The sequence below is a fragment of the Juglans regia genome, chromosome 7 (assembly GCF_001411555.2).
Source record: "Juglans regia cultivar Chandler chromosome 7, Walnut 2.0, whole genome shotgun sequence".
Classification (NCBI taxonomy): domain Eukaryota; kingdom Viridiplantae; phylum Streptophyta; class Magnoliopsida; order Fagales; family Juglandaceae; genus Juglans; species Juglans regia.
Genome location: NC_049907.1, coordinates 43,103,846 through 43,130,123, shown reverse-complemented (window position 1 = coordinate 43,130,123; position 26,278 = coordinate 43,103,846). Strand labels below are relative to the sequence as shown.

Here is a 26,278-nt window from a genome sequence, read left to right as displayed (position 1 = left end):
GAATTTCATATTTATTCACTTTTTTTAAAACGACTGCACAATACTTACATACTCACAATTACAAATATCATTTTTCTTTTCTTATATAGATATAAAAGACGAGTTTCGATATCCAGCTGTATATACTGTACATTATATTTGTTTTAATAAAATAATTAAATTTGTCTCCTTATGAATTATGATTCTTAAATAAAATGTAAAAATATGAGTAGAATTTGTTTTTAAAAGACTGTTAAGGGCAGGTTTGGGACCTCAAACAAAATATAAAATTCTCATCTCATCTCATCTCATCATTACACCTTTTTCAAATTCTCATACAAAATATAATAAACAATTCAACTTTTTTAAATCCCAATACACATTTTTCAAATCCCAAAACAATAATAATATTAAAATTTAATATTTTAAACTTCAAAATAAAACATAAAATTCTCATCTCACCACCCAAACCTACCTAAGTGTTTTTAAGACTTGAGACTTGCACAGCTATGCTCGTAATTGTCAGACGCTGTGCACAGTGCACACTCCTCGATACTCAGGCTGCATTTAGTTTGTAAACTACTCTCAACTCATCTTAACTCATTATTACAACTTTTTCAAATTCCAACATAAAATATAATAAACAATTTAACTTTTTCAAATCTCAAAATAATAATAATATTAAAAAATAATATTTTATCAATATTTTATCATCTCAACTCAACTCACTACAATATCCAAACTCACCCTCAATCACCATCCCCACAGAGTAGCCCCAACCGTTTAGGACCTCCGCGAATCTATGGACTCGGACATTATTATGGTCCCAGCGGGCGAGGGACCATCCTCTTCCGTCGCTTTTCTTCTTCTTCAACGAAGAAAAACAAGCACTTCGTAATCAAAAAGTGGAACGCTGTCGCTCTTTGGGCCTGGGGTCAGTCAGTCTCCCTTCAAATTTAACCTTTATTCTAATTACTCTGCCCTTTCTGGATGAATTCGAGTTTTGATTTTATTTTTTGGTGAGTTTTGCGCAGATATTGTTGTGGACAACTGTGCAATCTGTAGGAACCACATCATGGATCTCTGTGAGTGATTGAGCTTTAATTTCCTCTCATTTCTTTTCGCATTTGTATTAATTCCTTTTGTTGTTCGCAAGTGTGGTGTATTTTTTCTTCTCTCTCGTTTTCTTTCAATGATCATTCGTGTCTGATTTTGATTTTTCCTATTTTCTGTCTTGTGGTTTCGGGTAGGCATTGAGTGCCAAGCTAATGAGGCTAGTGCGACCAGCGAAGAATGTACCGTCGCTTGGGGTACGTATGATTTATTTTTTTCAAACCCTCACAGGTAGCAATCAAGTATAACTGATGTTATATGTTATAAGATATCGTGCTATCCTGGAATTCGGGAAAATTGACGATTATAATGTATAATTGGCGTGATGGCCTGCGTTGGCTTTTTGATTGTGGAACTTGGACTGGCAGATTGATGACTTCTTTATGCATGCTGCCGTCCCATAACGAAAGTTTACATTAGTATGGCGGAATTGAACGTTTTTCTTAATTAACAGGGAATTGCTTCATGTTCGAGAACATTTCTCATTTTTGTTCTTTTAAAAATACCGTTTCATGCTTGAGGGACGGAAAGGTGGTTTCATGCTAATTGCTATGGCCTTTTTGGTTTTCTTGGACCTGGCAAGATTCTTCTGTCATATTGAAAGAAAATACGAGTTCTTTAGTAGCCAACTTCTTTTTTATGGATTTAAGTGAGGGTAACTTTGAGGTTGTCTGAATGGGGGAGATGGCTCTAAGCCTCTAATGGCAGGTTTATGAAAGAGCGTGTTTGTATTGGTGTTGCTGTGTAGTTTTGAGGAAGAACTTCCATTTTTATGGCTATCATAATTGTCACCTATGTCTTGCTTTGTCATGCTTTGTGTGGTTTTCCACCCAGCTTTGGATAAGTAGTTTCACACTAAACAATGCATCATTAGTTGAAGCTCTGAATCATGGCTTCTTGGATTAGAGAAGTTGTATGTAGAGAATAATTGCATTCATCATTATATTATTTAACGCTGAGCCCCTGTTTTTGCTCAGGTTGATTTGTTCATATATGCTTATGTTTTCAATGTTCTTAGTGTGTATATGTGTTTTTTATTTATTTACAAACGTTGTTTAACATCATGCTAGGTATTTGCAACCATGCCTTCCACTTCCACTGCATCAGTCGATGGCTTAAAACCCGTCAAGTGTGCCCACTTGGTATGTACTATGGCTGTCTTATAATCCGTGGCTCAACCTTTTGCTTCTGTGCCCGCTTTAAATATTGTAATTTCTCATTGAGATGTTTTTCCCCTCACAGACAATAGCGAGTGGGGAGTTCCAGAAGCATGGCCACTAGAATCACTGGAAAAAAAAAACCCAAAACATCTAGAACTAGAAGTCTGAAAGAGGTGTTGGTGAAGTTTCAGGACTAACATTTGGACCCAATTTAAGGATGAGCGTTGATTGCAAGAGAGCTTTGAAACCATGAAATGAAATTGTTTGCTCTTTTAAGATCAGGCTATCGTCGTAGGATAGGATACCTATTTTCCATCTTGATCTTTTTCTGATTTATGATACCTATTTTCCTCGATTCTTTGGAACGGATGTACTTGGGTTCGGGTTTTCTTTTTTCTCCTTTTTTTATTTATAATAATAATATAATAATAGTCGGGTTGGAAGAATTATATTGTGAATCAATCCGACTTCCGGTACTGGATTTCACTAATGCCTCGTATTATCTAACCTAAATTTATTTTGATAACTTTTTCCACGAAAACATTGACACGTATGTTTAACGTTAGATCATCTATCATTCGCACGCTGTCGTTCTAACGTTTAATCCTATGATGATTGATGAATAAAAACAAACGTCGTCGCCTGAGAGATTCGAACTCTCGCGGGGAAACCCCATGTACTTAGCAGGCACACGCCTTAACCACTCGGCCAAAGCGACTGTTTGTTTTAAAATTGCATACAGACTATTTCATCTAAACTTCTTGAACTCTTCCTCCTTTGTACTTCCTCTTAATAATCCTAAATTAGGATTATTTAGATTGAGAATTTATCAACTCATCTTATCTCATTTAATTATTATAATTTTTTAAACTCACACAAAATATAATAAACAATTCAATTTTTTCAAATTTTAAAACAAAAATAATATATTAAAAAATAATCTTCTAACAATATTTTATTCAACTTTTAATTTTCATTTCATTTCATGTCAATCTTTTTTAATAACAATTGTTGGGCTGCGTTGTCATCACTATTTTTTTTTAATCAAGTAAACAACTCATTAACATAACTGTAACACCCCCTTCCTGTAGAGATGGAGATGTCATGTGTTTTCATAAAAATATCCCGGTAATAGATCTCATTTTTCTAATAAAATAAGAATTTACATTTATTTTATAAAAGATTTATTTAATAAAAACATGTCTCCAAACAATATAAAATAAATTGAATAAAATTTATGTCATAAAAAAATAGTTTATTCTATAAAATCTGAAATTTAATCAATTTCTCCATCTAAATCTAGCTTGTCTGCTCGTTCTTATCGTCATGCTTATCGAGGGTGGTTTAAAAATATAAAAGAAACTAAAATGAGTCACTAAGAACCCATCATAACGTAAACATAATTAACATAAGCTTTCATAAAATATTTTATGTTGAGAACTTAAAGTCATGATAATTCATGGTGATGTTTATATTATGCATATGATTGATTTATCTTAATTAACCGAATGATCTGATTAATCTGACTAGCCAACATACTTAACCACGTGTGCAAGGTTGTGCACTAACTTCCCCTGATGTAGTAAAGGAAGCCGATTGTGCAGTACTCTGGCGTACTATGGTGGACCACGCTTGAGTCCGTGGCTTGCACGCCCACCCTGAAATTGTATTAGTACCATGCATCTGAATAGTCATCTAGTTATATTGATATAATATTATCTTGCACTTGAACTTAAGATAGCTTACGTTTCTTATGCAATGTGAGATGTGTGAGATGCATAATACATATATCATTATAATATGCTGAATAAAACATAATGAATGTCGTGCTTACAGATATCATAACATGCGTGATATGTAAATACTGGTTTTGAAAGAAATTGACTTTAATAATAATATATATAACTAGCTAACATATATTAATCCTAATCAATGATCAAGCTAACCTTGTAGTGCCATTTTCAAATTTTTGCTTCATGACTTATCACCTATATGAAGTACCATAAATTTTATTCATACTACGGAGAATAATCTGCCATACTAAATCTAATAATTACTAATTTTATTTAAAAATTATAATATACGCTATCTAATTCTATAACTAATAGTGGAAAATATTGGATTCCTGACCAAACTTAAATGAAGATTTCACATGTGTGCATTGTGTTGTCACCATTTGAGGCGGTGGATGCTGGTACTACAGTTTGTTGTCATGAGAGGTCACCAGGGCCAACAAGCAGAATCTGAACCTGCATATTACTAGAAAGCCTTTGTGGCAGGCACTCGTACACAATTTCTTACACTTTGGCTGATTCAATTCTAGTATACAATCCGACTTATCGGTAAAAACCACTATATTCACTTGATCACCAAGATGCCATTACCAACAACTTATAAAACTACACATTTGCTTTTGGTATGTATGGCAGACTAGCATCAAATTATCAGCAAGGCTTTTCCCAGTACAAGTCGGTGACTTTCGATGCAATTATTGGGTTTTGCGTTTCGGTACATGGTGTTCCAGCCTGAGCAAGAAACATCAAGTAACCCCAGAATCAACCATTTCATCATGCCAACTGAGAACTTTCGTTAAAAAAAGAAAAAGCAAACCAGGAATCTTCAATTTGTACAAGAGAGGCTGACTAGTTAAAACATGATATGCCAAACAGGCGCCCACACATCCAATGCTCCATCCGCTTTGTGAAATGGGCGAGAAACGAACCATTCCCAAATGCAAAGTCACATGGCAGCTGTGATCCCACTCTTCCAGGTGACAGCAACCGGGCTCCTCACACTGTGACTCCCATCACTCCACTCAATTGACCCATATGCTGCAGAATGACTGTACCCAAGGCCAACACCACTGGCGAAGGAAATCTCGTATGTGTGGGTCTGAGTTTCCGCGCTGAACACAAGCTTGCTTGGCGAAACACTGATCTTAACATCTGCAGGAGCATTTACTTTCACCTCATAAACTGCATCGACCGAACTTCCAACGTTTGTCACAACTCTCTTATACGTAACCGAATCTTGGTCGGAATTGAAAATCACCGAGAATGATGGATAATTCAAATCGCCCGGACTGGGCAATTTTCTTGCGCATATTTCTGAACTGGCAGGCTCTCTCATGAAAACCGCAATGCTTTGAGCATCATATCCAATGGCACAAAGAAATGCAACATAGTCGCTGACATTCATATCGTAGACCAACCCAGGATTAAGAGCTCTATTCGGATCAACATGTCCGGCCCCGTGAATGAAGGGCGTCGATTCATTACCGGTAGTAAGATCTTTGAATTTTTTCCCAGAATTGTCTGCATTGTAAGCTGTGGTCATCAGGGCTGATTTAATAGCAGCAGGTGACCAACTGGGATAAGCTTTTCGAAGCAAGGCCGCTATGCCACTGACATGAGGGCAAGACATAGAAGTGCCAGAAATTATATTGAATTCCACACGCCTAGGATCAATGTCCAAGTCGGTTGGGCCAATGGAACCAGTCCATCCAGCCAAAATGTTAACACCAGGAGCTATAACATCCGGCTTGAGAATCTCCGCTGTTAGATGATTCGGACCGCGGCTCGAAAAGGCTGCAACCTTTGGAGCCGGTGGTGAAGTGCCTATTACAGTCCCACGGAACTTAATTGTGGCTGTTGGGAATTGGCTCAATTTGATGTAATTCTTTATCTCTTCACCTGCAATCTGACCCACCATAGTCGCCGGTATAAGATGCGAATCAGCGATGAGCTCTTCGCCGCTGTCGGCTGTATTAGCAAGAATCATTCCGAGGCCACCAGCGAGCTTCACCGCGCTTCCTTTCTCAACCCTCGCATTCCCTCCACGATCGCAGACAACGATTTTCCCGGTGACTTTGGAAGGTTGAAGGCTCCCCATATAGCAATACCTACTTCCAATGTCTCCGGCATAGACCAACGGAAGCTTGAAATCAACAAGAGTCTCGCCCGAATAGAGCGAGACGCCGCCAAAAATCCTGCTATCTCCGAGAACCACATCAGCCGGAAACTCTCTGTCAATGGTGGAAGCACCTACGGTTAAAATCCAGGGAGCAATATTCACAGCCGTATATGGGCTAGGGCCAGAATTTCCCGCAGAGCATGAAACGAGAACTCCGTGCTGGGCTGCGCCGAAGGCTCCGATTGCTATGGAGTCTTTAGAGTAAGGAGGAGCGTAGCCGCCGGCTCCCACGGAAAGAGAGATTATATGGACCCCATCGGCAATGGCTTGGTCCATGGCGGCGAGTATATCGGAATCGAAACAGCCAAAACTCCAGCAAATCTTGTACGCAGCGATTCGGGCTTTGGTTGCCATGCCTCTGGCTTCACCCTTAGCATATATTCCGCAGAAGCTAACATTCGAGACAACAGATCCCGCAGCTGTGGATGCTGTGTGAGTACCATGGCCTTCGGTATCTCTCGGCGATTTCGATTCCGTCGACTCGTCCATGGGTCTCTCCAAATACGATTCGTATCCTTTGTAGAAAGCTCTCGCACCGATAATCTTTCTGTTACAAGCCGAAGCTGGGAACTCAGGCCCTGTATCGCATACGCCTTTCCAGCCGGCCGGGACAGGGGACAGGCCCGAGTCTGAGAAACTCGGGCGTTCCGGCCAGATTCCGGTATCAAGTACTCCGACTACAACGTCGTCTGCATAATCGGAGTTGGGCCAGATACCAAAATCATCGGCCAGGCCCAGGAAACGCGGGGTGCGAGTCGTGTGGAGCTGACGCGCCTGATCGGGCATGACGGAGAGAACGCCGGGGATATGGCCGAGCTGAGCGGCTTGGGTTGAGGTGAGGCGGACGGAGAAGCCATTAACGGCTCGGTCGTAGGAGTAGAGGATCTTCTTGGCGGTGGGGTGTGGGGAGGTAGGGAGGGATTGGACGATGGATTCATACCAGTGGTGGTGGGAGGCGAAAAGGGAGGGCTTGTGTGATTGGGAGACGTGTACGATGAAGGTTTGCGGACGGTCCGACGAGGTTGAGAGCGTAAGAGGAATTATAACAGCGAGACAGAGGAAGAGGAAGATTGAAGAGACAGAGGAAACGGCCATGAGGGCCAATGAGTTTGTGTTCTTCTTCGTATGTTTTCGTTCGTTTCTTGGGAAACTGGAGGCGCCTTTAAAGTGCTGATCCCTGTGTCTTTATAATCCTCTCGAGGATAAAAGGGTATCTACGATCTACAACCAGACTATAGGGATCCCATGGGTCCACGTCGTCAAAGAACAGATCTTTTAATTAATATTTTAAAATAAATATGTTACAGGATTGCTTTTTTCTTGTATAATTAGCTTGTCTATGGCCAATGAATAGGCATGTACTAGCATATTGTGGGCCCGCGAATACAGTTGAAAGAGGGACCCAGATTTGAGCATGGTCCAAACAACGAATGGCTCGACGCCACGTAGTGTTTTTTTAGCGCAGAAAATGTTATGGCCCTATTTGTAATCGATACGGTTGGTGGGACCGACTCATTCAGCCGATTGTGGAATTATTGACTAAAAGACAACAGGAGTGCAAGGCCACTGTAACGTGCATGCTGTGCACGGCTGCACAAGGACTCCCTCCCCGTGGCCGTGGCTCAGAGGTAGCTTCCTAGAGGCAACCACAACTTTAGTGTTTATTATTGGGCCATATTAATAGCCTCTTTTGTTTATTATGAGTCCAACACTTTTAAATTCACCTAAGCAAAGCCCTTTAATTAATTAATGACTATTCTTTTATGGAATACAACCGATATTTGAAAGCAATTGAATTCGCATTTCACATGTACACCTTCTAATATAACAACCTTTTGTATTATGCCAAATGGCAACTTAGGCGTACCTTTGGAAAGCAATTCTCCGGACGGACCAAAGCAGTTAGACCCTCTTGAGGGATTGCTTTTGGTAAAACAATCTCATCATGTGCCAATTTAGTACACCATCTATTAATAGATGACGAGGACATTCTACCAACCGATTAGAGTTTGGTGAGGTGCGATGAGATCTCTCCCATCCAGTAATAGTAACAAATGTAAGTGTGCTTTTGGATTGATTCTGCAATCCCAACATGAATGGGCCTTGGCTGATGTGATCACTACTTGATTGATGAATGGGCCTTGGCTGATGTGATCACTACTTGATTGATTGGGCCCGAAATCCCTTCGAAGCTCTGGGTTCTTCTTGTGCAGTGGATATATGGCCCATACTGTTCTGCTGCCGATTGCATAAACCGTCAGAGAGCTTCTTGACGTGATCGGCTAGAATCAAATCATTAAGGGCTCATTTGTTTTTTGAGATGAGATGAGATGAGATTAAAATTAAAAAAGTTGAATAAAATGTTATTAAAGTATATTTTTTTAATATTATTTTTATTTTAAAATTTAAAAAAGTTAAATTGTTTATTTTATTTTGTATTGGAAGTTGGAAAAGTTGTAATGATGAAATGAGATGAGATGCTTTTCCAAAACAAACGAGGCCATTTTCTGTTGTTTTCGTAACAATCTGAAGTTCAAATATTGTGAATAATATTATCAGACGTTTGATTTTCCCAAAAATAATTTACAAATGATATCGCCACCGTTGATACGTCGAAAGATTTTCTACGTAGAATCATTATATATTATTTTTTCTACACAAAATTGGCACTGACGGACTGAAATTAATTACGCTCCCGGCCACCTCGTAAGGTACGTCGACGGAGGAATCGCTGGTAACATATCAGCCTTGATCATGACCTGTTTCAGTTAGTTTGCATGTGACTTTAACACGACGCCTCTCTTCAGATAGCGCCACAAAACGAAGTATAAATATTAGAGATGATTAATTTGGATATTACGACGATATATATTTAAGATCGCCTTGGATTTTTAAATCGATCACGTACAAAAGGATTTTGTCCATTCTGTTAGCTTTCTATCTATTTCTTTAATTTGTTAAGTACTGAGAATCTCTCACAGAATAAAAGTGACCCTCCCCCACATGCAAGCAGGCAGACATGAGTATTTTTGTCATATGTGTGTGATTCATGCTGAAGACTATTTTTTTTTTTCCCCCTTCCGAAGGCGTTTAGAGGACCTCCTGGTCTAACCAATGGGACGAGTCGGTCACTGTAGCTTCTCCGTAACCATAAGGGTCTCTGCTTGCTGCGGCATGTTTAATTTGAGTCATACCTACTGATCCTAGGGAGAGCATCACGTCACCGCAATCCCACCAATGTGCCAGCATGCAAAGGTGATAAAATGTCAAAAACTACGTGATTAAATTGTTAAAGTGAGTGATTTGTTTAACCAAAATGTGAATGAGCATTTAATTATGTAGTAATTTTTAATTCTTGACTCAATATGAAATTTTGATATTTTACACTTGAAAAGAGTTGTAATGCAACTAGACTACATCATAAATTAATATCCCACAATTTTACTCTCATATCACATTTATGTTACAGGACATTATGGAAAAAATATTAATTTATGGGTATTTTTAGAAGGATAATGCTGGAGCTCCCGCTGGGAGCTCCCGCTGGAACTCTAGTGTATTTTATCATGTGTATTTTTTAATTTTTTTTTCTATAGATATTTTTAATAATTTTAAATATTTTTAAAAAATAAAAAAATTTATAATATTATTAAATAATACTTGCTTAATCACGAAGTAAAATATAAAATATTTTTTTATGATTTTTTATTTTACTTCATGATTAAGGAAGTATTTTTTAATAACTTTTTTTTTTTTACTTTTTGATTAAGAAAGTGTTTTTAATGATGTTCTAAATTTATTTTATTTTTTAAAAAATATTAAAAAATATTATATAAAAAATAATTTTAAAAAAAACACATACAATATATGCCTAGTAGCACGATCTTTTTTAAAAATACCCGACTGGCACAACAACATGAAATGGCCAGACTCACGCACACGGAAAAGGACTGCAAGGCAGAGAGTGAAGCAAGAAATGGCATGGTGCTCGGCTGCGCACTGCAGGGAGAGATGCTGGGCAGATCAAAACGCAGAGCTCGAAAACGTGAAACGCAGAGAAGACGCGTTGCAGAGGGATCGGGCCTCACAGCAAGCTGGCTCAAAACGCATGAACGGCAAACGTGAAACGCAGAGAAACACTGGGCTGAAACGTGCGCACTTTAGGACGAAACGCGCAGCAGAAATGGAGAAGTGGAACGCGAGCGGGCTGGAGCAAAACGCACGCAGCAGGGACGCACTCACAGCAGGCAGACTCAAAACGCAGGAGAGGGAGGCGTGAAACGCGGACGCACGCATAGCGGGCTGGAACGAAACGCATAGCGGAAGGGAGAGATCAAAACGCACGATCTGCAAACGTGAAACGCAGAGAGGGAGAGAGTATAAAAAGAAAGGAATTTTTCGTGCGCCGGCTCTCATTCTTTTTGGTTTTTCGCCTGTTTTATTTTCTTCTAGAGCATATTTTTCTGAGATATTTTTTCTTTCAGTTTTATTTTCCTTCTGTTGGTTCTTCTTCTTCGGCATTTGAGTTTCAGCAAAACTCTGTTATTTTTGCTTCTTTATTTCCGCCTGTTTTCGTTCTTCATAGTTTCATATTTCGGTATCTTTGAGAGATTACAGTATTTTATTTTGCAATTTTCATTTAGTGCAGTAGTTAAAGATGTTGGATTTTAATGTTCTGGAGCATTTTGTTAATCTAGAAATAATAGGCTAAATTTTTAGTTTGGGATTCAATGAGTAACCCATGACTATTTGGGGTTGGATTTTCTTCTATATTTAGTGCTTTTGATGATTAACTTGATGGATTATATTTCAATGTGCATCTAGAAAATATTAGAGTTCTTTGTTCTTGGTTTAGATCAATTGTAGACATAAAGGCACAATTGATACTTGAACAAGTAACATGATTTTAATATTTTTTTTTCACTTTCTTATGATTGTCATATAATTTGTCAAGTAGTTTTATTAAAATAAAAATTTGTGGATCATTGTTATATAATCCAACCATGATTTCTAGGAATGAGAGAATGGTTGAGAGAAAATGAAAAGAGAAGTAAATCCATCATCAAATTAGTGGGCGAAAATTGCATCCCAAGTGTTTGTTTAATTGTTTATTACAAGTTTAAGTCAACCTCCGCACGTTTTCTTTAAATCTCTTGATTTTTAACAATTTTAAAAAAATAGATTCACTTTTATTTTCAGCTTTATTTATGTTTGAACGTCCCGACAATTTCACTCATAATTCATTCCACACTCCCTTAGTAAATAGTCTCATTTAGGTGTTAATATTGTTAGCGGTTAAGTTTTGAAATTTATTTCTCATTTCATATTATTTTTTGGTTCATTGCTAGCTCATTTAGTTTACTCTTTTCTTATCATTTTAAACTTTCGTGTCACTACAAACGGTAATATGTTGTCTTGTAAAAATGAAATGTTTGCTAAATTCTCATTGTTCCTGTGAATTCGATTTTAAGATTTATCCTTATATTACTTTGATAGCTTCTACGCTTGAAAGTCGAAATTAAAAGCTGATCAAAAGGCTCCCAAGACTTTGATTCACAAATTTTACTAAGGCAACCTGTTTTAAACCTGTGACCTTGGATAAGAAAAAGATACCAGCTGGTTAGTGATTGGTGAAAACTCTACTTATGCCTCAAATAAACGGGTTAATTAGCTAATCAACTTTTACAGGTTCGCACTTATATCGTGCATGGCTGGCACAATATTGGAATAAGTTAAAGAATTAATTAGTTCTTTCAAATAATTGGCTTTAATTAATTACCAATATTTAACAATTAACATTATATATATATATATATTACATAACATAAGACAAAAAACAGAATAAAGTACAATGTGGTCATTTTCGTCTATGCATATATATAAAATTAATTTAAGCGCATGATCTTTGTATTAGGTAGACGAGACTATTCAGGGAAGAAAAAATTTAGATAACCTCTTACTGTTCATATAATTTTCATACATCATATTTTTTTTAATTTTTTTTTATAAAAAATTTAATATATAAATATTAAATAGAAGAATTGAATTAGTTTAAAAAAATAAACTCAAAAAAATTTTTAAAAATAATATTAAAAATTTTAAAAAATATAATATGTAGAGATTGAAAAATCATGTAGTATTGCTCTTCAGGGAAGGTAGGAAACACAAGGTATCTATAATTGGTAGAAGAGTGTCGAAACTTGTTGGGAGAATTTTTTTTTTTTCAACGAATCTAATGATCGCCATTTTCAGAGATTAAGAAGTAGAACTTATCTGAAATGGTACTTTCTGTCAGCCTAGCTGGGTACGTAGAATATTCACTTGGTAGTTGGATCCTACGCGTACCTGTACACTTACGTCCGTTTAGCAAATATTTTTTGGTTATACAAATAGGATGAAAGAAAAATTTATAATAATAATAAAATAATTTATAAATAATAATGTGAATGAGGTTATTCTTTGAGTTAGATCCAGGCCCAGGCCAGACATGAGAGTCGAGTCGGGTCGGGCCGGGCCATGTATACATCAAAAGCTCAGATTAAAGGGATAAGTAGATAAGAAAATCATAGCAAAACGTGTGGTAAGGAAGATAGCCTGAAAACCACTAATAACCAACGGATAGATTTGCTTGCCGATCAAAAATATCGCCACCCAAACATGACAGACAGAGAAATTTAGAGAGGAAGACAAACTGCATTAATGAGATAAGAGAAACTTAGAGAATAAATCATGTCGCATTCAATGCAATCCAGAGCTCGAAACACATACATCAAACCTAAGTGCCTTATAGCACGGCGAGTAGGCGACATAAATATCCGATCTCCTATATAGCAACACCCCACTACAATGGAGACTAGGCCGACAAGTATAAATAAACGTCTCCTACAACCGATGAAGAGGTTAACATTTTACATACATTTTCTATTGATTTCTCTCTTCATCTCATATATCGAAACTAACTTGAGTGTCGGAGGTACTACGGATCTCGAGGTCTCCATCTCCTCCTTGTAGGGAAGAATCCGAGCACTATATCCCGAGCACTATCAACATGGAACCACCCGAGTCCACAAAACACGACATCAACAAATAATGAAATAGTTCTAGTTAAAATATTTTATAAGATTTTAGAAAATGAAAAAGAACAAATTGAGTAAAAATATTATAAAGTTATAATATTGTTATAATATTCTTTTTTAATATAATTTTATGACAAAGTTGAAATTTTGAAAATTTAAAATTAAAAAATATTTATATTTGAATTGTATTTAGATATTGAAATGAGAAGAAATGGGTCAAGACCATCTGAAAAATCGAACCGGACCTTATAAACAGAACGGTTAAAGAGCTATAAATTTTAGGATGGTTAATTAAGGCCATACAGGGCTTCAAAGATATTCGAAAACTCAATATGTAAGTGCTGCTAATTTCCATGATATGACCGAGTTTTGCCTCAAGCTCAGCTCTTGATTTAAAAGTGAAGGGAATTCGATCAAAACACGTCAGAATCTGGAAGGTTTGATCAGTAAACTTGAGGATGAACCACAAAAAAGGATCGCTGAGTAATCAATAAATATTAGATAATAATGAAGCAGGGAAGCCACACAAGAATGAAATGGTGCATCTACTCGTGTCTCTGCTCCTAACCCGATTCAATTTGTCGCATTCCTCAGAGTGAGTACTGACCTAAACAGAAGCCCTCGGTCCACACAGTGCATGCATGTTTTGGCCATGCATGCACAGGATCCCATTACGAAGACAAAACAAGGCGGAGAATCCTATTCCGGAACCTTCTTTCTTCGCAGAGTCACGTATATAGCACCAGTGCTGTCTGGCACCGATTCTTATGCTGCAATCTGCCAATCTCCAATGTAGGACCTGTTAAGATCTCGTGAAAGCTTTTATCACAAGCTCACATTTTGTTGCCACACCCATAATTGTCAAAATGAAATTTCAAAAAAAAAAGGGACAGGACTACGAGGGACAGATATAACATACGAAGGATAGAAAAAACATGCTTTTCAAACAGCATATCACTCTATTTAACGTGCTGCTTGTTTTACCTGCACTGCAGATAGTTAAATCAATCGGATTCTGATAAGTTGCGGTACCGTTTCAGATGTAAAAGAGTTTGTACAGATTAATGTGGTTCAGCTGGTTTGAAATTTCACGAGCAAAACCGTTGTCAGAAGTATTGAACAAGAATAAATATAAATAAAAGTCAATAAATATAAATAAAAGTCACTATTGAAAGTATCTATTTTACATACATGATGTGGCATTATGTAAACCACAGATCTCCTCAAGTGAGTGTTAGAAACAATCAACTAGAAGCAGTAAAGTGTATACTGTTATAGTGACTTCTCTCTAACATTACTCTCGTCCAACAAAAACAGATAAATTGCACAGCTCAATCATTTTTGTCATGTTTTGACTACAGAATAATTTATCCTACTGTTTTGCACCCGTGACGTCCTTCAATTATTACGTCTGCACAATCTCGTAAACGATTTGCAACTTTAAAGTATATAAGGGCTGCTCATCAGTACAGATCGAGAGCATCAAAAGTGAGTTCCCAGCGTTAGGTAGGTATATCGATCCATGCTAAACAAAGCTAGCTATCTGTAAAAGTGAGCTTCCCAGATTTTAATGCAAATTGAGTGTTATTCAATGTTATTCAAGAGAGTCATAAATAAAATAAAAATTATTAAAAAAATCCACATTTGTGTATCCATCTTTCCAACGACAATCCTTTATGAGATCCAACAAATAGGATAGCTCATCATAAGCATTCACAAACAGGACTGGTTTATCCTGGACTCAAAAAGTCTACCACTTTCTGTATTGGATTTAAGGCGTTTGTAAAAATGAATTGTCTGTATATATTACTTAATCAGTCACATATCCTGCAACCTTTATCGCGTATAGTTTTTAGAATTTCTCCTTTTCCCAATCAGAAAATAATACACGACTAGCAAGAAGTCTGGATTTAGAGAAGACAGAGTAGAAGAATATATACATTGGATTGAAAATTTTGAGGTGGTAACCAGATAACTACAATAATCATTTTAACCTTTTATTCCTTTTTAGGATGTTTATTTTGTAGCAAAAGAAAGTTATACTCCACCATGTTCATCTCTATGTTGTTCCCTCCCATTCCAACCCCAACTCGATACCTTCATAGACCAGACAGACTAGAAATACAACTGCCAGACCTAGGAAACCCAGGAGCAGCATGAATTTCCCGGTCACTGTTCACCGGACTAGCTGGTTCAGACCTCAATCCCCTCGGAGAGTCCAGACTGCGCCTAAGAATTTGTCTCATGGCCGCTATCAAATGCAATGTAGGATTCGGAGGAGGGTCTGATCCTGAGGACTTGAATGTTTTACAGAAGTTGAAGTGCTTAGTCATTGCTTCTTCAGTGCTAATTAGCCTTTCACACCTTATGATCTCGTCTTTAATGGCCTCGGAGCAGAGGCCGCATATCCATTTGCCCTGGTAACGCTCCCGGATGCGAGCTATGTATGCCGGCGTACACTCCTCGGTTAGACCACAGCAGTCGCATGCGGCGAATTCTACTTCATTTTGGGAAATGAAATTAGAAGCTGCCGTTGGTTGTGCTTCCGGGGCTGATATTAACACGGTATCACTGATTATTGTTGCAGACATTGCCAATGGCCCTGCAAACAATAATAAACTTTGAGTACTTTTATTTTAACATGTTTTCTTTTTCCCACCCTTCTAGATGTTTGGCTGGTGAGAAAACAGAGCAAAATAAAAATAAAGAGGAACTTCTTTTCTTGATGTTTGCATGGTTTTCACAAAACCAACAACTTGATTGTGGATTAATATGTAAGGCTGTTTCTGTTTTGAGGAAAAACTAGTTTTTTTTTAGAAGCAAAGAACAAAGGAAATGAAGATGAATTGGAAAGCTCATTTAGAAACAAGCAGTTTCCTGTCAAATTCTCTCTAAAGAAATCCTGTTCTATGAAAAAGGGAAAAAAAAAAAAAACTTTTTCGGATTTTTCAGTAAATGAATTATCAAAGAAACAACATATATGATATATACTCCAAATAAAATAAACTACGTCCATGGCTTTTGAAATAGGAAACATTTAATTCCAAATGAAATCGAACACAATCTTTTATTTTAGGGAACACAGTAAAAAAGTGGAACAATCAATCCAACCAAAAATACCAAAGAACACTAAACGAGTCATTTTTCATCAAATCCATAGAAAACTGATATTCAATGGCAGATAGAGAGAAGGACTTTAATGAGAATTACCAGCAAAAGCAGACAGAGAATCAAATCCCAACACTTCTCGTTCTCTCTCTCTACTTCTGCCACTCTGGCCCTGTATGTATTACCTTTCTTTCTCCCACTCTCCTTCAACCTTATCTTCGTCAGCAACGAAAATCTCACGCAGAAAAACCATTTCAAAAAAGAAACCTCGAGAATCCGAACAAGCCCAGATTGCTTTTCTCCAATGATCTCCCTAAAAACTCAAAGAAACCCAAGGTTTTTCTCTATTTTGTTTTTTTTTTTTACCTGTTTTTTGATAACATTCGAAGAAACCCAAATCTTATACGAGCAAACAAAGAGATTGCTTTTTGTTTCCTCCACAAAATCCGCCTCTTAACGATACATGAACGGAATGAATAGAATAGTGGAGGCTTTAAAGGGAGAGAGACAGAGTCGCTGAGAGAGAGAGAGAGAACTTCTGAGGAGAGAGAAGCCCAATGATTGAAGTTTTAAGGAGTGGACTGCGGTATAATCCACATCAGCAACATTTGGTCTCGGGGGATTCTGGCCGTCGATCTTGTATTGCCAGCTAAGCATCATCATCATTATGTTGTCTCATTCAAGCTAATATGTGCTGTTTGGAGGTTTTCTTCCTTTTTTTTTTGGATTATTTATTGACAATCTGTAGTTGCCACGTGTAAGTTACAGCTTAGGAGATTCCATAAATCAGATTTTCTCATTGAGTATTAATGTTAAAAAGAAGTTTATTATAACAGTACATACTTTATACTCACTATATAACTACTTCTAATTGATTATTTTTAGAAAAATTCTAAACATAAGCCTCACACTCTACATACTCACTTAAAAATATGTGATTTTACTTTTTTATCCTCATATTTCATATTGAATTCAATATGAAATATGAGTATAAAAAAGTAAAATCACATGTTTTTAAATGGGTATGCAGAGTGTGAGGCTTCTGTATAGCACAACTCTTATTTTTAACATTTATTTAAAAAAATATATAATCTACATGATGTCATATTATGTATACAAAATAAATACTTCTAATAATGACTTATATCTATATTTATCCTTTCCTAATTTGAATTAACTCTTGCCTGAGTACTTCAATAAGCTAATTATCGCCACAATATCCTAATTAGAGAAATGATAATGGTAATTTTAGAGTGTAAGTTTCGTGCCTTTTTTTAAAAATAAATAAATAAATATAAAATTCACATTAAAAATCAATTTTTTTTAATATTGAATATCATTTTTTTAAAATAGAATGCAAGAGATTTACACACTAAAATTATATATAATATTATTCTTCTAATTAGGCTTTATTTAGATAATAAGATGATATGAGATGATTTTAATTAAAAATTGAAAGTTAAATAAAATATTATTAGAATATTATTTTTTAATATTATTATTATTTTATGATTTGAGAAATTAAATTATTTAATATATTTTATATAAGAATTTAAAAAAATTATAATAACGAAATCAAATCGTTTCTATATCAAACTCGCTTTAATCTTTAACTCCTCTTTGAATTTGTGTGGTTATTGAAGTTCTTAAAACAACCGGGAATGAGTTAAATTCTGCACTAAAAAATTAACGTGCAAATATGCTTACTGACACATCGTTGATCAACAACATTATTAATATAAAAACCCACCACAATAATTAATATAAAAAAAAAAAATTCACGTCTAGGAGTTTTTATAATTAATGTGATCGTACAATAGACAGTACATTATAAATTAATTTGTAAGTAACAGATCAACTCAATGGTATTTGAGGGCATTAATTGGTCAATAGTTTCTTAATTGAGCATGCATGCATGCTTGATCATCACCTTCTCCAAGGCCTAATTGACACGTCACATGAGTTATTCCTAATTATTTGGATTGAACAATTCACATGGATTCTCCAAAAAATAATATCGAGATCAATGAGATTGACGTACGTAAATATATATATATATATATATATATGCATGGGTCTGCACAAGTTTGCTTCATATTATTACTCGTGTCACTTCAAATAGAGTAATTTAAAGTTATGGGCGGAAGAGTTACGATGCCAATTAATTAATGAAGGAGGTTTTGGTACACATTTTGAAACATATCAACTTTTTCTTATATATAACAAAGAAAAAAAATGAGGGACCAATCTGATATAATTCATGATCACGCCTTTCATTATTGAGGTTGATGTTGCAAAGCAGTGCACCCTACGCAAACCCTCTCCTCCATCAGTCCCCACCATCCCTCGGTGGCAATTCCTTCTCCAATATCTGATTTGATGATCAAAATCCGAGCAGTCGCAATCAAAATACATATGCTTTTGTTCTATGTATGTATGCATATATATATATATATATATATAAAAGAAATGGACCAAGAATTGCCAGAGGAAATAAAAGAGATCATTTCAATTATTATTGCTCATATCGATTCGTGAAAGGGACATGCACTATCCCCACCCCCCCATCTCTTTGCCATGCATGACAGACAGAGGAACACCCACCATACCATCATTCCCCCACCACAACATGAATATACATGAATAGTGATCTCATTTTTTGCAACATCACAAAAAATAAGCTCTATGTATATGCTCATGATCTCTCTATGCCCCATCAATTTTGAACATTTGTGTAAATATGTACACATCTTGATCATCTATCGATCGCGTGTCATTGATCATCCATGTTTCACACTCATGCACGTTAAACATGCATGTGTGAGGGCACCGTATTGTCAATGTTTTATCTAGTATGTGGGGGACCTTAGAGCATTCACATTTGGTGATCCAAAGCACCGAATTTCCTATAATTTAAGGTTTATTTTATGGTTGTGATCAAAATAGAAAATTACTATTCATCTCTTAAATCATTTTTTATCAATATTTTATTCTAATACATAAAATAAATTATTCTTTCAATCATCTACACTTTCTCTCATATTCATATTTGTTATACTTGTAAATAATAATTTTAAAAATATTATCATATCCACAAAAAAAAAAAAAATTGAATTTTTTGTTTAAAATATTTACTAGAGTAATAGTTTAAAATATAAGAAAAAATATTGAGTAGTTAATAGAGAAAAAAGTAATAAAGAAATATTATTTTAATAAGATAGAAAAATTATAAAGAATGAGATAGAGAATTTTGAAATATGAGTAAAATTTTTAAAAAAATTTTTAAAAATATATTTTTTAACTAAATTATAAAAAATTTTATGAGAAATTGAAAGAAAATGCTCTAAATTGACAGCAGGAAAAGTTGTCAGGTACTATATAGTTTGAACATTAATGGGATTTGATTCTTGGTATACCTAACGTATGAACACATGATTAAGCCCGCCAAAAAAAGTTGTGCTCTTCTATCTTTATTACTTTTTTTCATTTATTCTGTGAGGAAAAGAAGAGCGGACGTGCTTAGCTTGAACTTTGGTCAACCAAGGCCAATTTGCATTCCTACGTACGTGTTGATTAATGGGGATTCCGGTGAAAAGTCTAGCGGGTGACGTGGTTATTAATTGAAAACTAAATTTGACATGGCATTATGATCTTGGCTGACGTGTCACACATTATTCATTTTGATAATTACCAAGTGGGTCCTAATTAAACAATCATAATTTTTCCTTACATGATTTGGTATTGTGCTTTTTTGATGTAAAATGATTATTGTCTTCCTCTGTGTTCAAAAGGAAGCTGTGTTTCTCAAATAAGATTTATAAGTACTAGATTGGAAGGTGAAAAAATTAGAAAGAAGGGAAAAAAAAAAAAAAAGACACGTGGCAAAAATGTATTATTGTTCGTCTGGGGACTTTTTTTTTTTTTTTTTTTCGAGAAATTACTTTCGATTGCTTACAGCTAAGCTACTAACAGACATGGTTATCCTTTTCACAGAGGTCCAAGTCTAGATCAACATGATGATAATTGTATCACGTGCTTAATTTGTGTGTGGGTGTGTTTTTTTTAAGATATATTTGTCAACTGATCAAATTGAAGATATCGTTAGGAATTGATTTATATGTCGAAAACAGCAATAAATAAATAAAATTTAGAGCATCTAATAATCTAAGGATCTAGAAAGAGTTATAGGAAAGTTATAGTCTTGTAAACAAAATTATTTTATCTCATCTCATTATTATAATTTTTTCGAATTCTTATACAAAATATAATAAATAATTTAATTTTTTTAAATTTTAAAATAAAAATTATATTTTAATAATATTTTATTTAAATTTTAACAAAATATCTAATCTCTTCTCGTATAAATTACGGAACCAAACAAATAAAACTCAACATTTCTCAAAGAAATAGGTAGGGGGGGCTGGCTGGTAACTGCACAATCACAAGCTTGTGTTTTAAGTTGTAATAAATGCACAGAATATCTTAGTGATAACTCTTGAAATTTTACAAGTTTGATGTGGTCCATGATTGATCCAGTGGTTATTTAATAGCAATCATCAGTCAAATTAAAAAATAAAATAAATTTGTGTAAACATGTTGGTAACTATCATTATCACATATACTTTGGAATTTGGATGCAGTGGCTCTTTTTTATTTTTTATTTTTTATTTTTGTAAAATAATAATATGTGCCCAGAAAAAATATGAAATATTTACTAAAACTTATATAGTCTGCAAGCCAAATCAAAATTATATTGTTGTTTAATTACTTGGTCGAGTGGTAGAGACTTGGCTGCAAGTGGACTCCTTTTATAATCCCAATATCAGGATTTATTATTCTACTAACCAAACAGTATGTTTGTGATCTGCATAATTAGGGAATGCTCTTTTTTTCTTTTCTTTTTTTCTCAGGGAAATTGCTTGTGGCCAGGGATTTCGATCGAAGGTCTTGTTGAAGAGCAGCAAAATGAGGCACAAAATCGCTGCAGGCAGAGAGTTGCATTCGTTGCTTTCATGCCAATCCGAAATGGCTTATCTTATTGGACACAACACATGAGAATCACATTAAATGCTTAGGAAAAGATCCGTTTCATATCAACAAGTACAACTATCGTGATTGGACCAATTAACGCATTCAAAACAACGTTAACAGAGAGATTCCAATTTAGCCACGAAAGCGCATTTTGATTTGTGGCTGGAAACTTCATTAGTAAAGGAAAATAGCAAGAGATCATTGGTGAAGATATCGGTCTTAATTTGTAGACATATTCTGATAGCTAATGTGGATGCTTGCTCTGCAACCTATCATGTGCTCATTTATGGCGAAATATGTACTCCGTCTCCAGGGCCGACCTACGTTGGTGGTTAAATTTTTCACTAGCTATCAAGTTTTCTACTGGCTAACTTGTTTGGATTAGTTTTATTATTAAGTATATATATATATATATTACCATCAAGTTAACAATTAAGAATGAATATAACAAATCTCGCATAACTATTTTTATTTATATTATAGAGACTTTATAATATTCAATCTTAGATTCAACAAAAAAATTTATCTTTATTTACTTAATTTTTATTATTTACTTTAAAAAATCTTACATGGCTATTTCTATCTTAATTTTTATCTTTCACTTAAGTCCGATAGAACTCAAGTGAGAGGTTTAGATAAGTGACTTTAATAATTTAGTTTGTTCCTAAATAATAATCTTATATGACTAATGTTAAATATCGGTGACACACTTTGCTATCTTAAATATAAGTTACTGTTTATCTCTACACATGACACTTTACTAATCGCCCCCCATGGGCGTAAAATTAACCCATCTTTTTGGTTTACTCTTATTTTCTCTATCTTTCTATTTTCTCATTTTTTTTTTCTTTCCCTGCACACGTATTCAGCATGAGAAAACTTGTCACTGATATTGAATTTCTTGTTCAAGATCCGAGTTTCTTGATTGGTTTACGTTCATATATGGCTCGGCACAGCCGTGGGGAACTTCCCATTTAGAGGAGTCAAACAAGTCCAGCAAGTTACAACAAAACATATTCATGCAATCATCCAAATGAAAATTGTATTAGCAGTTAAAATTCGCAATGAGAAACGATTTGTACAGGGCTTAAATAGACAATCCCTATACAAGCCTTTATAAAAAAGTATATCACACCTTAAAAAAGTGTAAGAAAATATATTTTTTATTAGAATGACCCACTTTTTTATAAAAAAACTTGTATGAAACTTATCTATTTAAGACTTGTACTTAGCATTACTCATTCACAATTGATACTGTCAGAACAATGACAAACATCAAATCGAATCAATCAATTGAGAATAAAAGAGTAAGTTCGTGACCTCAAAACTCCAATATACAGAGACTGCGATTTTGGTTGCTGTATACGTAATCGAGATGACCTTCCAACATCATTTTCAGAGCAGCAAAAATGATACCGTTTCCATGGTTCACCAGTCAAGGAATCCGACTCTGGTGGCTTTCTACCACCACACTGCAGCAAAGCAATGGACTACTACTCTGTCTAGGTAGCCAGCCTTCAAAACCAATGAGGTAAACAATTAGGGTTCCTTTTTCTATTGTTCTTATTAACAACTATTTGTTGGAAGAATCCTTTTCCCTATAAAACTACTTCTCCAGTCTTATGGTCATCAACGATACCTTCCTCCTCAAATTCTTTGATTAATCTATCAATCTGCCTTCTATAGACCGGCATGAAATGATCACTAATCATGGTTTGTGACAACCTCAGTTTACTATACAGTGATCTTGAAGTGAGGAAAATCCCGACCTTTGTCTCTTCTAGCCGCCCATTGTCCAAGTCACTGGTTGTAGGGTGACCATCACTTTCACACTCTGCACCATCGGAGTGAAGGGTAACAATATGCATAATCCTCCCTGGAGGGAAAAATCTGTGTGCCTCTTTTATTTCTCGTGTAGAGCTCTCTGGCTGGTCCTCACCTACCTCTGCAATGGCTGCTTCTTCTTCTTCTCTTATTTCCTTTGCCACATCAACCTCCTCACCTTCTGTCCGATCATAAAGCTCATGCTCAAGTTGTTGCCATAACTCAACTTCAGTCATGCGGTCTTCGTGACTACTATGGCTAACTATATCCTCACCATCACTGAGATCAGCATTGCCATCAGCATCTGGACCTATTTCATCAGAGTAAGAACATTCAATCTCTGATGCCCATTTTGTTCCTACAGACGAAGACACAGGAAGCTCAATGCTTTCAAGGGCAGTTGTGGTTGCGGTCTTCTTAGGGGATGAAAGAAGATGCTCAGAAGCTTCTACATTAGTAGAGGAAGATTCAGGAGAACTCCCCTCCTCTTTTGAGGTCATATGAGCAGCTGTGGCCCGTCGACGGGGACCCATGCATGACCAAGAAGACAAGTGAAGCGTAGGACGTGTCCATGCCGCCTGAGCCATGCTCTGAGCTCTCTTCATCACAACCTGTAGACATGACAAGCAAAAGAAAATGGTTCAATAAAATAGTGTAATTTAAACCAATCAGCAAATCAAGTAAATTCAGGTACTCATGACTATTAACTGCAAGGGAAGATAACAAGGCCCAGAATGTCAAAAGGATCAATAAATGGCTGCTTGGTTGAAAATGCCCCCATTTTTTTGCCGCTAACAAACTAGTATTATGTACGGCTTGACAGAGGAAAAGGTAATGTCATTAATAAAATGCACTGGGAAATTAATTTTGTATACTAGAAAGGAGTTACCTGTGTACTATTTGAAACTGGGCGCAAAATAGCCCCTGCCCCAGCAACTTTTGCTCTAGCACTAGCAATGGATGGAAGACGAGAACCCAGTGCTGAAGCAGATCTATAGACAGTACTGAGAATTCTAGTACGCTCAATCTGATTCCTCAAATCATTAAGCCAAGCAGAGGCAGTCACCTGTAAAATAAAATAACTTTTTGAAAAACGCTTGTATAAGATGGATCATGCAGTTAAGGATATAAAGGAACCAAAAGGGTGAATATTGTATCAAATACCAAGCAACCAGGCCACCCAAGTCCTCGTGTAATTGTTGTTAACATGGATGAGAGTAGCTAGAGTTCATGCATCGTGACATAAACATCTCAAGTGAATAGATCAAACAAAGAGCAGGATAAGTTGGGATCAGAAAAAGTGTTGCAGGATTCATTTTTCGTACGAAGATTTAGTTTCATTGTATCATTCTGACCATGATGAGGCATGAAGTTTATGGGGATTCCAACATACTCAATAAACAACCTACATTGGGACAAGCCATACTACACCAGCCAGGTGCAAATTAGTCCTCTCCAACTAAAAAACCAAGCAATATTACCCCAGACCCAGACCAATACCTCTGAGCAACGTCAGAATGATTTAATGATGCCACATCTAACCATGATCATACGATAAGATACAAGGGTAGTATAAAAATGAATACCCAAATATGATCCATCTTAAAGGCAAGACAGACGTTAGAACTAAGTATACAGCTTAAGATTACCTCAGCACGCAAGTCATCCACTGAAGCAGCTGAGAATGTAGGCACTAAGTCTGCTCCATTTATAACAGAAGTAATAAAGTCATTGCCTGATTCTGCCAATTCCCACGTCATACAAGCAGCTGCATGGGATAATACTTTTGTGAGTCCTCTAGCTATGTCATAAAGCAACATGCAAATTTAGGAAATCTAACTTTACAAATATTAGAACGAAAACAACAACAAATGACATAGCTAACATTCTATTGGCTGGATATAAGGAGAAATCAGAACCTGAAGTTTTCAAAGTAAATAATACAGAATATGAAGTTTTCAAAGTAAAACAATACCAGAATATAATTTTATAATGAACACAAACCCGGAGCAAAGGTAACACAGGTGGTTTTTGAGAACTCTTTCTGCTCTCTCAGTATATATGTTAGAAGTGCTGCAGTGCCTCCACCTAAAGAGTGCCCTACTATCTGTCAGAACCCAAAGAATGCCGTAAGTAGATATCTTAACAAGATATAATCAGTACTGGAACAAGCCACCCACCAAACAGGTAAACCATATAAATATTCAATTAAATGCTTCTAAGCTCATTGCAGGTTCAAGGGGGGCCACTCAAAAATTTTCAAATTTCAGGAGCATAAATACTAACTTGAGATAGTTAGCAGGAGCAGGATGAGAGAAATAACAAACATTAATAACAAAAATATTATGATTGAACAAGAGTAATTGGTATTAAAACGCTCTAATGAAACCATATTCTCTTTCCGGAAGCTATGGTATCATGCATCAACATTAGCTCCTTTGGTTGAAACAAGGAGAATACAAGACTGTTTCAGCTACCAATAACTAAATCATGTGCCACTTTAGCTTATCCTTGTAGCAAAGCCTATTTATTGATTTAATACATAAGCATAGGATAAGAACAATTACACCTCGTGGATTTACCTTGATTTTATAACCAGGATATTCACCAAGGGCTTTAATAAGACAAGGAGTAGCAAGCTTTGCAATCCACCTAGCAGCCGCAACCATCCCACAGTGCGCATAACCTAAAACCAAATTGCTTACTCCTCCCTCATGCACAACGCTGTGATGGAAAGGTACAACAGCCCCAGTAGCAGCCGTAAGAGTATCCTTGATACTATGGGTCCCACGAATCAATAAGAGAAAACATTTCATGTCGTGGTCAACTAAAATTGTGAAAGCTGGCTTTAAGATCTGCAGAAGAGAAACAAACAGAAAAACCAGGGCATATGTAAAAAATGTAAATTATGCTTTGAAACCGTAGAAAGTAAACTACTGCTTCTGGCACCTTTGAACAAAACTTGTCCATCCGTCCCCCCCCCCCCCCCCCAAAAAAAAAAAAAAAAAAAAAAAA

The 26,278-nt window shown here is 35.9% G+C and overlaps 3 protein-coding genes, 1 non-coding gene and 1 pseudogene across 4 annotated transcripts; 1 reads left to right on the top strand and 4 right to left on the bottom strand.

Annotated features, from left to right (window-relative positions):
- The first annotated feature begins 470 nt into the window (after positions 1-470).
- On the top strand, positions 471-2,444 carry LOC109001942 (annotated as a pseudogene).
- Positions 2,445-2,888: 444 nt separating this feature from the next.
- TRNAS-GCU lies at positions 2,889-2,970 on the bottom strand. The gene has a single exon. It is a non-coding gene; the product is annotated as a tRNA-Ser (tRNA).
- A 1,508-nt stretch (positions 2,971-4,478) lies between these two features.
- LOC109001973 (subtilisin-like protease SBT1.4) lies at positions 4,479-7,414 on the bottom strand. The gene has a single exon (XM_018979507.2). The coding sequence runs from the start codon at positions 7,317-7,319 to the stop codon at positions 4,992-4,994; it is 2,328 nt and encodes a 775-aa protein (XP_018835052.2). The 5' UTR covers positions 7,320-7,414; the 3' UTR covers positions 4,479-4,991.
- A 7,811-nt stretch (positions 7,415-15,225) lies between these two features.
- LOC109001972 lies at positions 15,226-16,965 on the bottom strand. The gene is made up of 2 exons (XM_018979506.2): positions 16,511-16,965; positions 15,226-15,902 (listed from the first exon to the last, which is right to left on the bottom strand). Exon 2 carries the CDS (start codon positions 15,889-15,891, stop codon positions 15,400-15,402), a length of 492 nt encoding a protein of 163 aa, XP_018835051.1. The 5' UTR covers positions 15,892-15,902; positions 16,511-16,965; the 3' UTR covers positions 15,226-15,399.
- A 5,740-nt stretch (positions 16,966-22,705) lies between these two features.
- On the bottom strand, positions 22,706-26,169 carry LOC118348949 (the record flags this gene model as incomplete). Its single annotated transcript, XM_035691553.1, has 5 exons — positions 22,706-23,874; positions 24,153-24,329; positions 24,913-25,031; positions 25,268-25,370; positions 25,846-26,169. Coding segments are annotated over 5 exons (1,560 nt in total), but the record flags the coding sequence as incomplete, so codon positions are not given.
- Between the last annotated feature and the right edge of the window lie 109 nt (positions 26,170-26,278).

Excerpts from the sequence above, each read along its gene's own strand:
- LOC109001973 (XM_018979507.2), bottom strand. The coding sequence starts at position 7,319 with ATGGCCGTTTCCTCTGTCTCTTCAATCTTCCTCTTCCTCTGTCTCGCT.
- LOC109001972 (XM_018979506.2), bottom strand. The coding sequence starts at position 15,891 with ATGTCTGCAACAATAATCAGTGATACCGTGTTAATATCAGCCCCGGAA.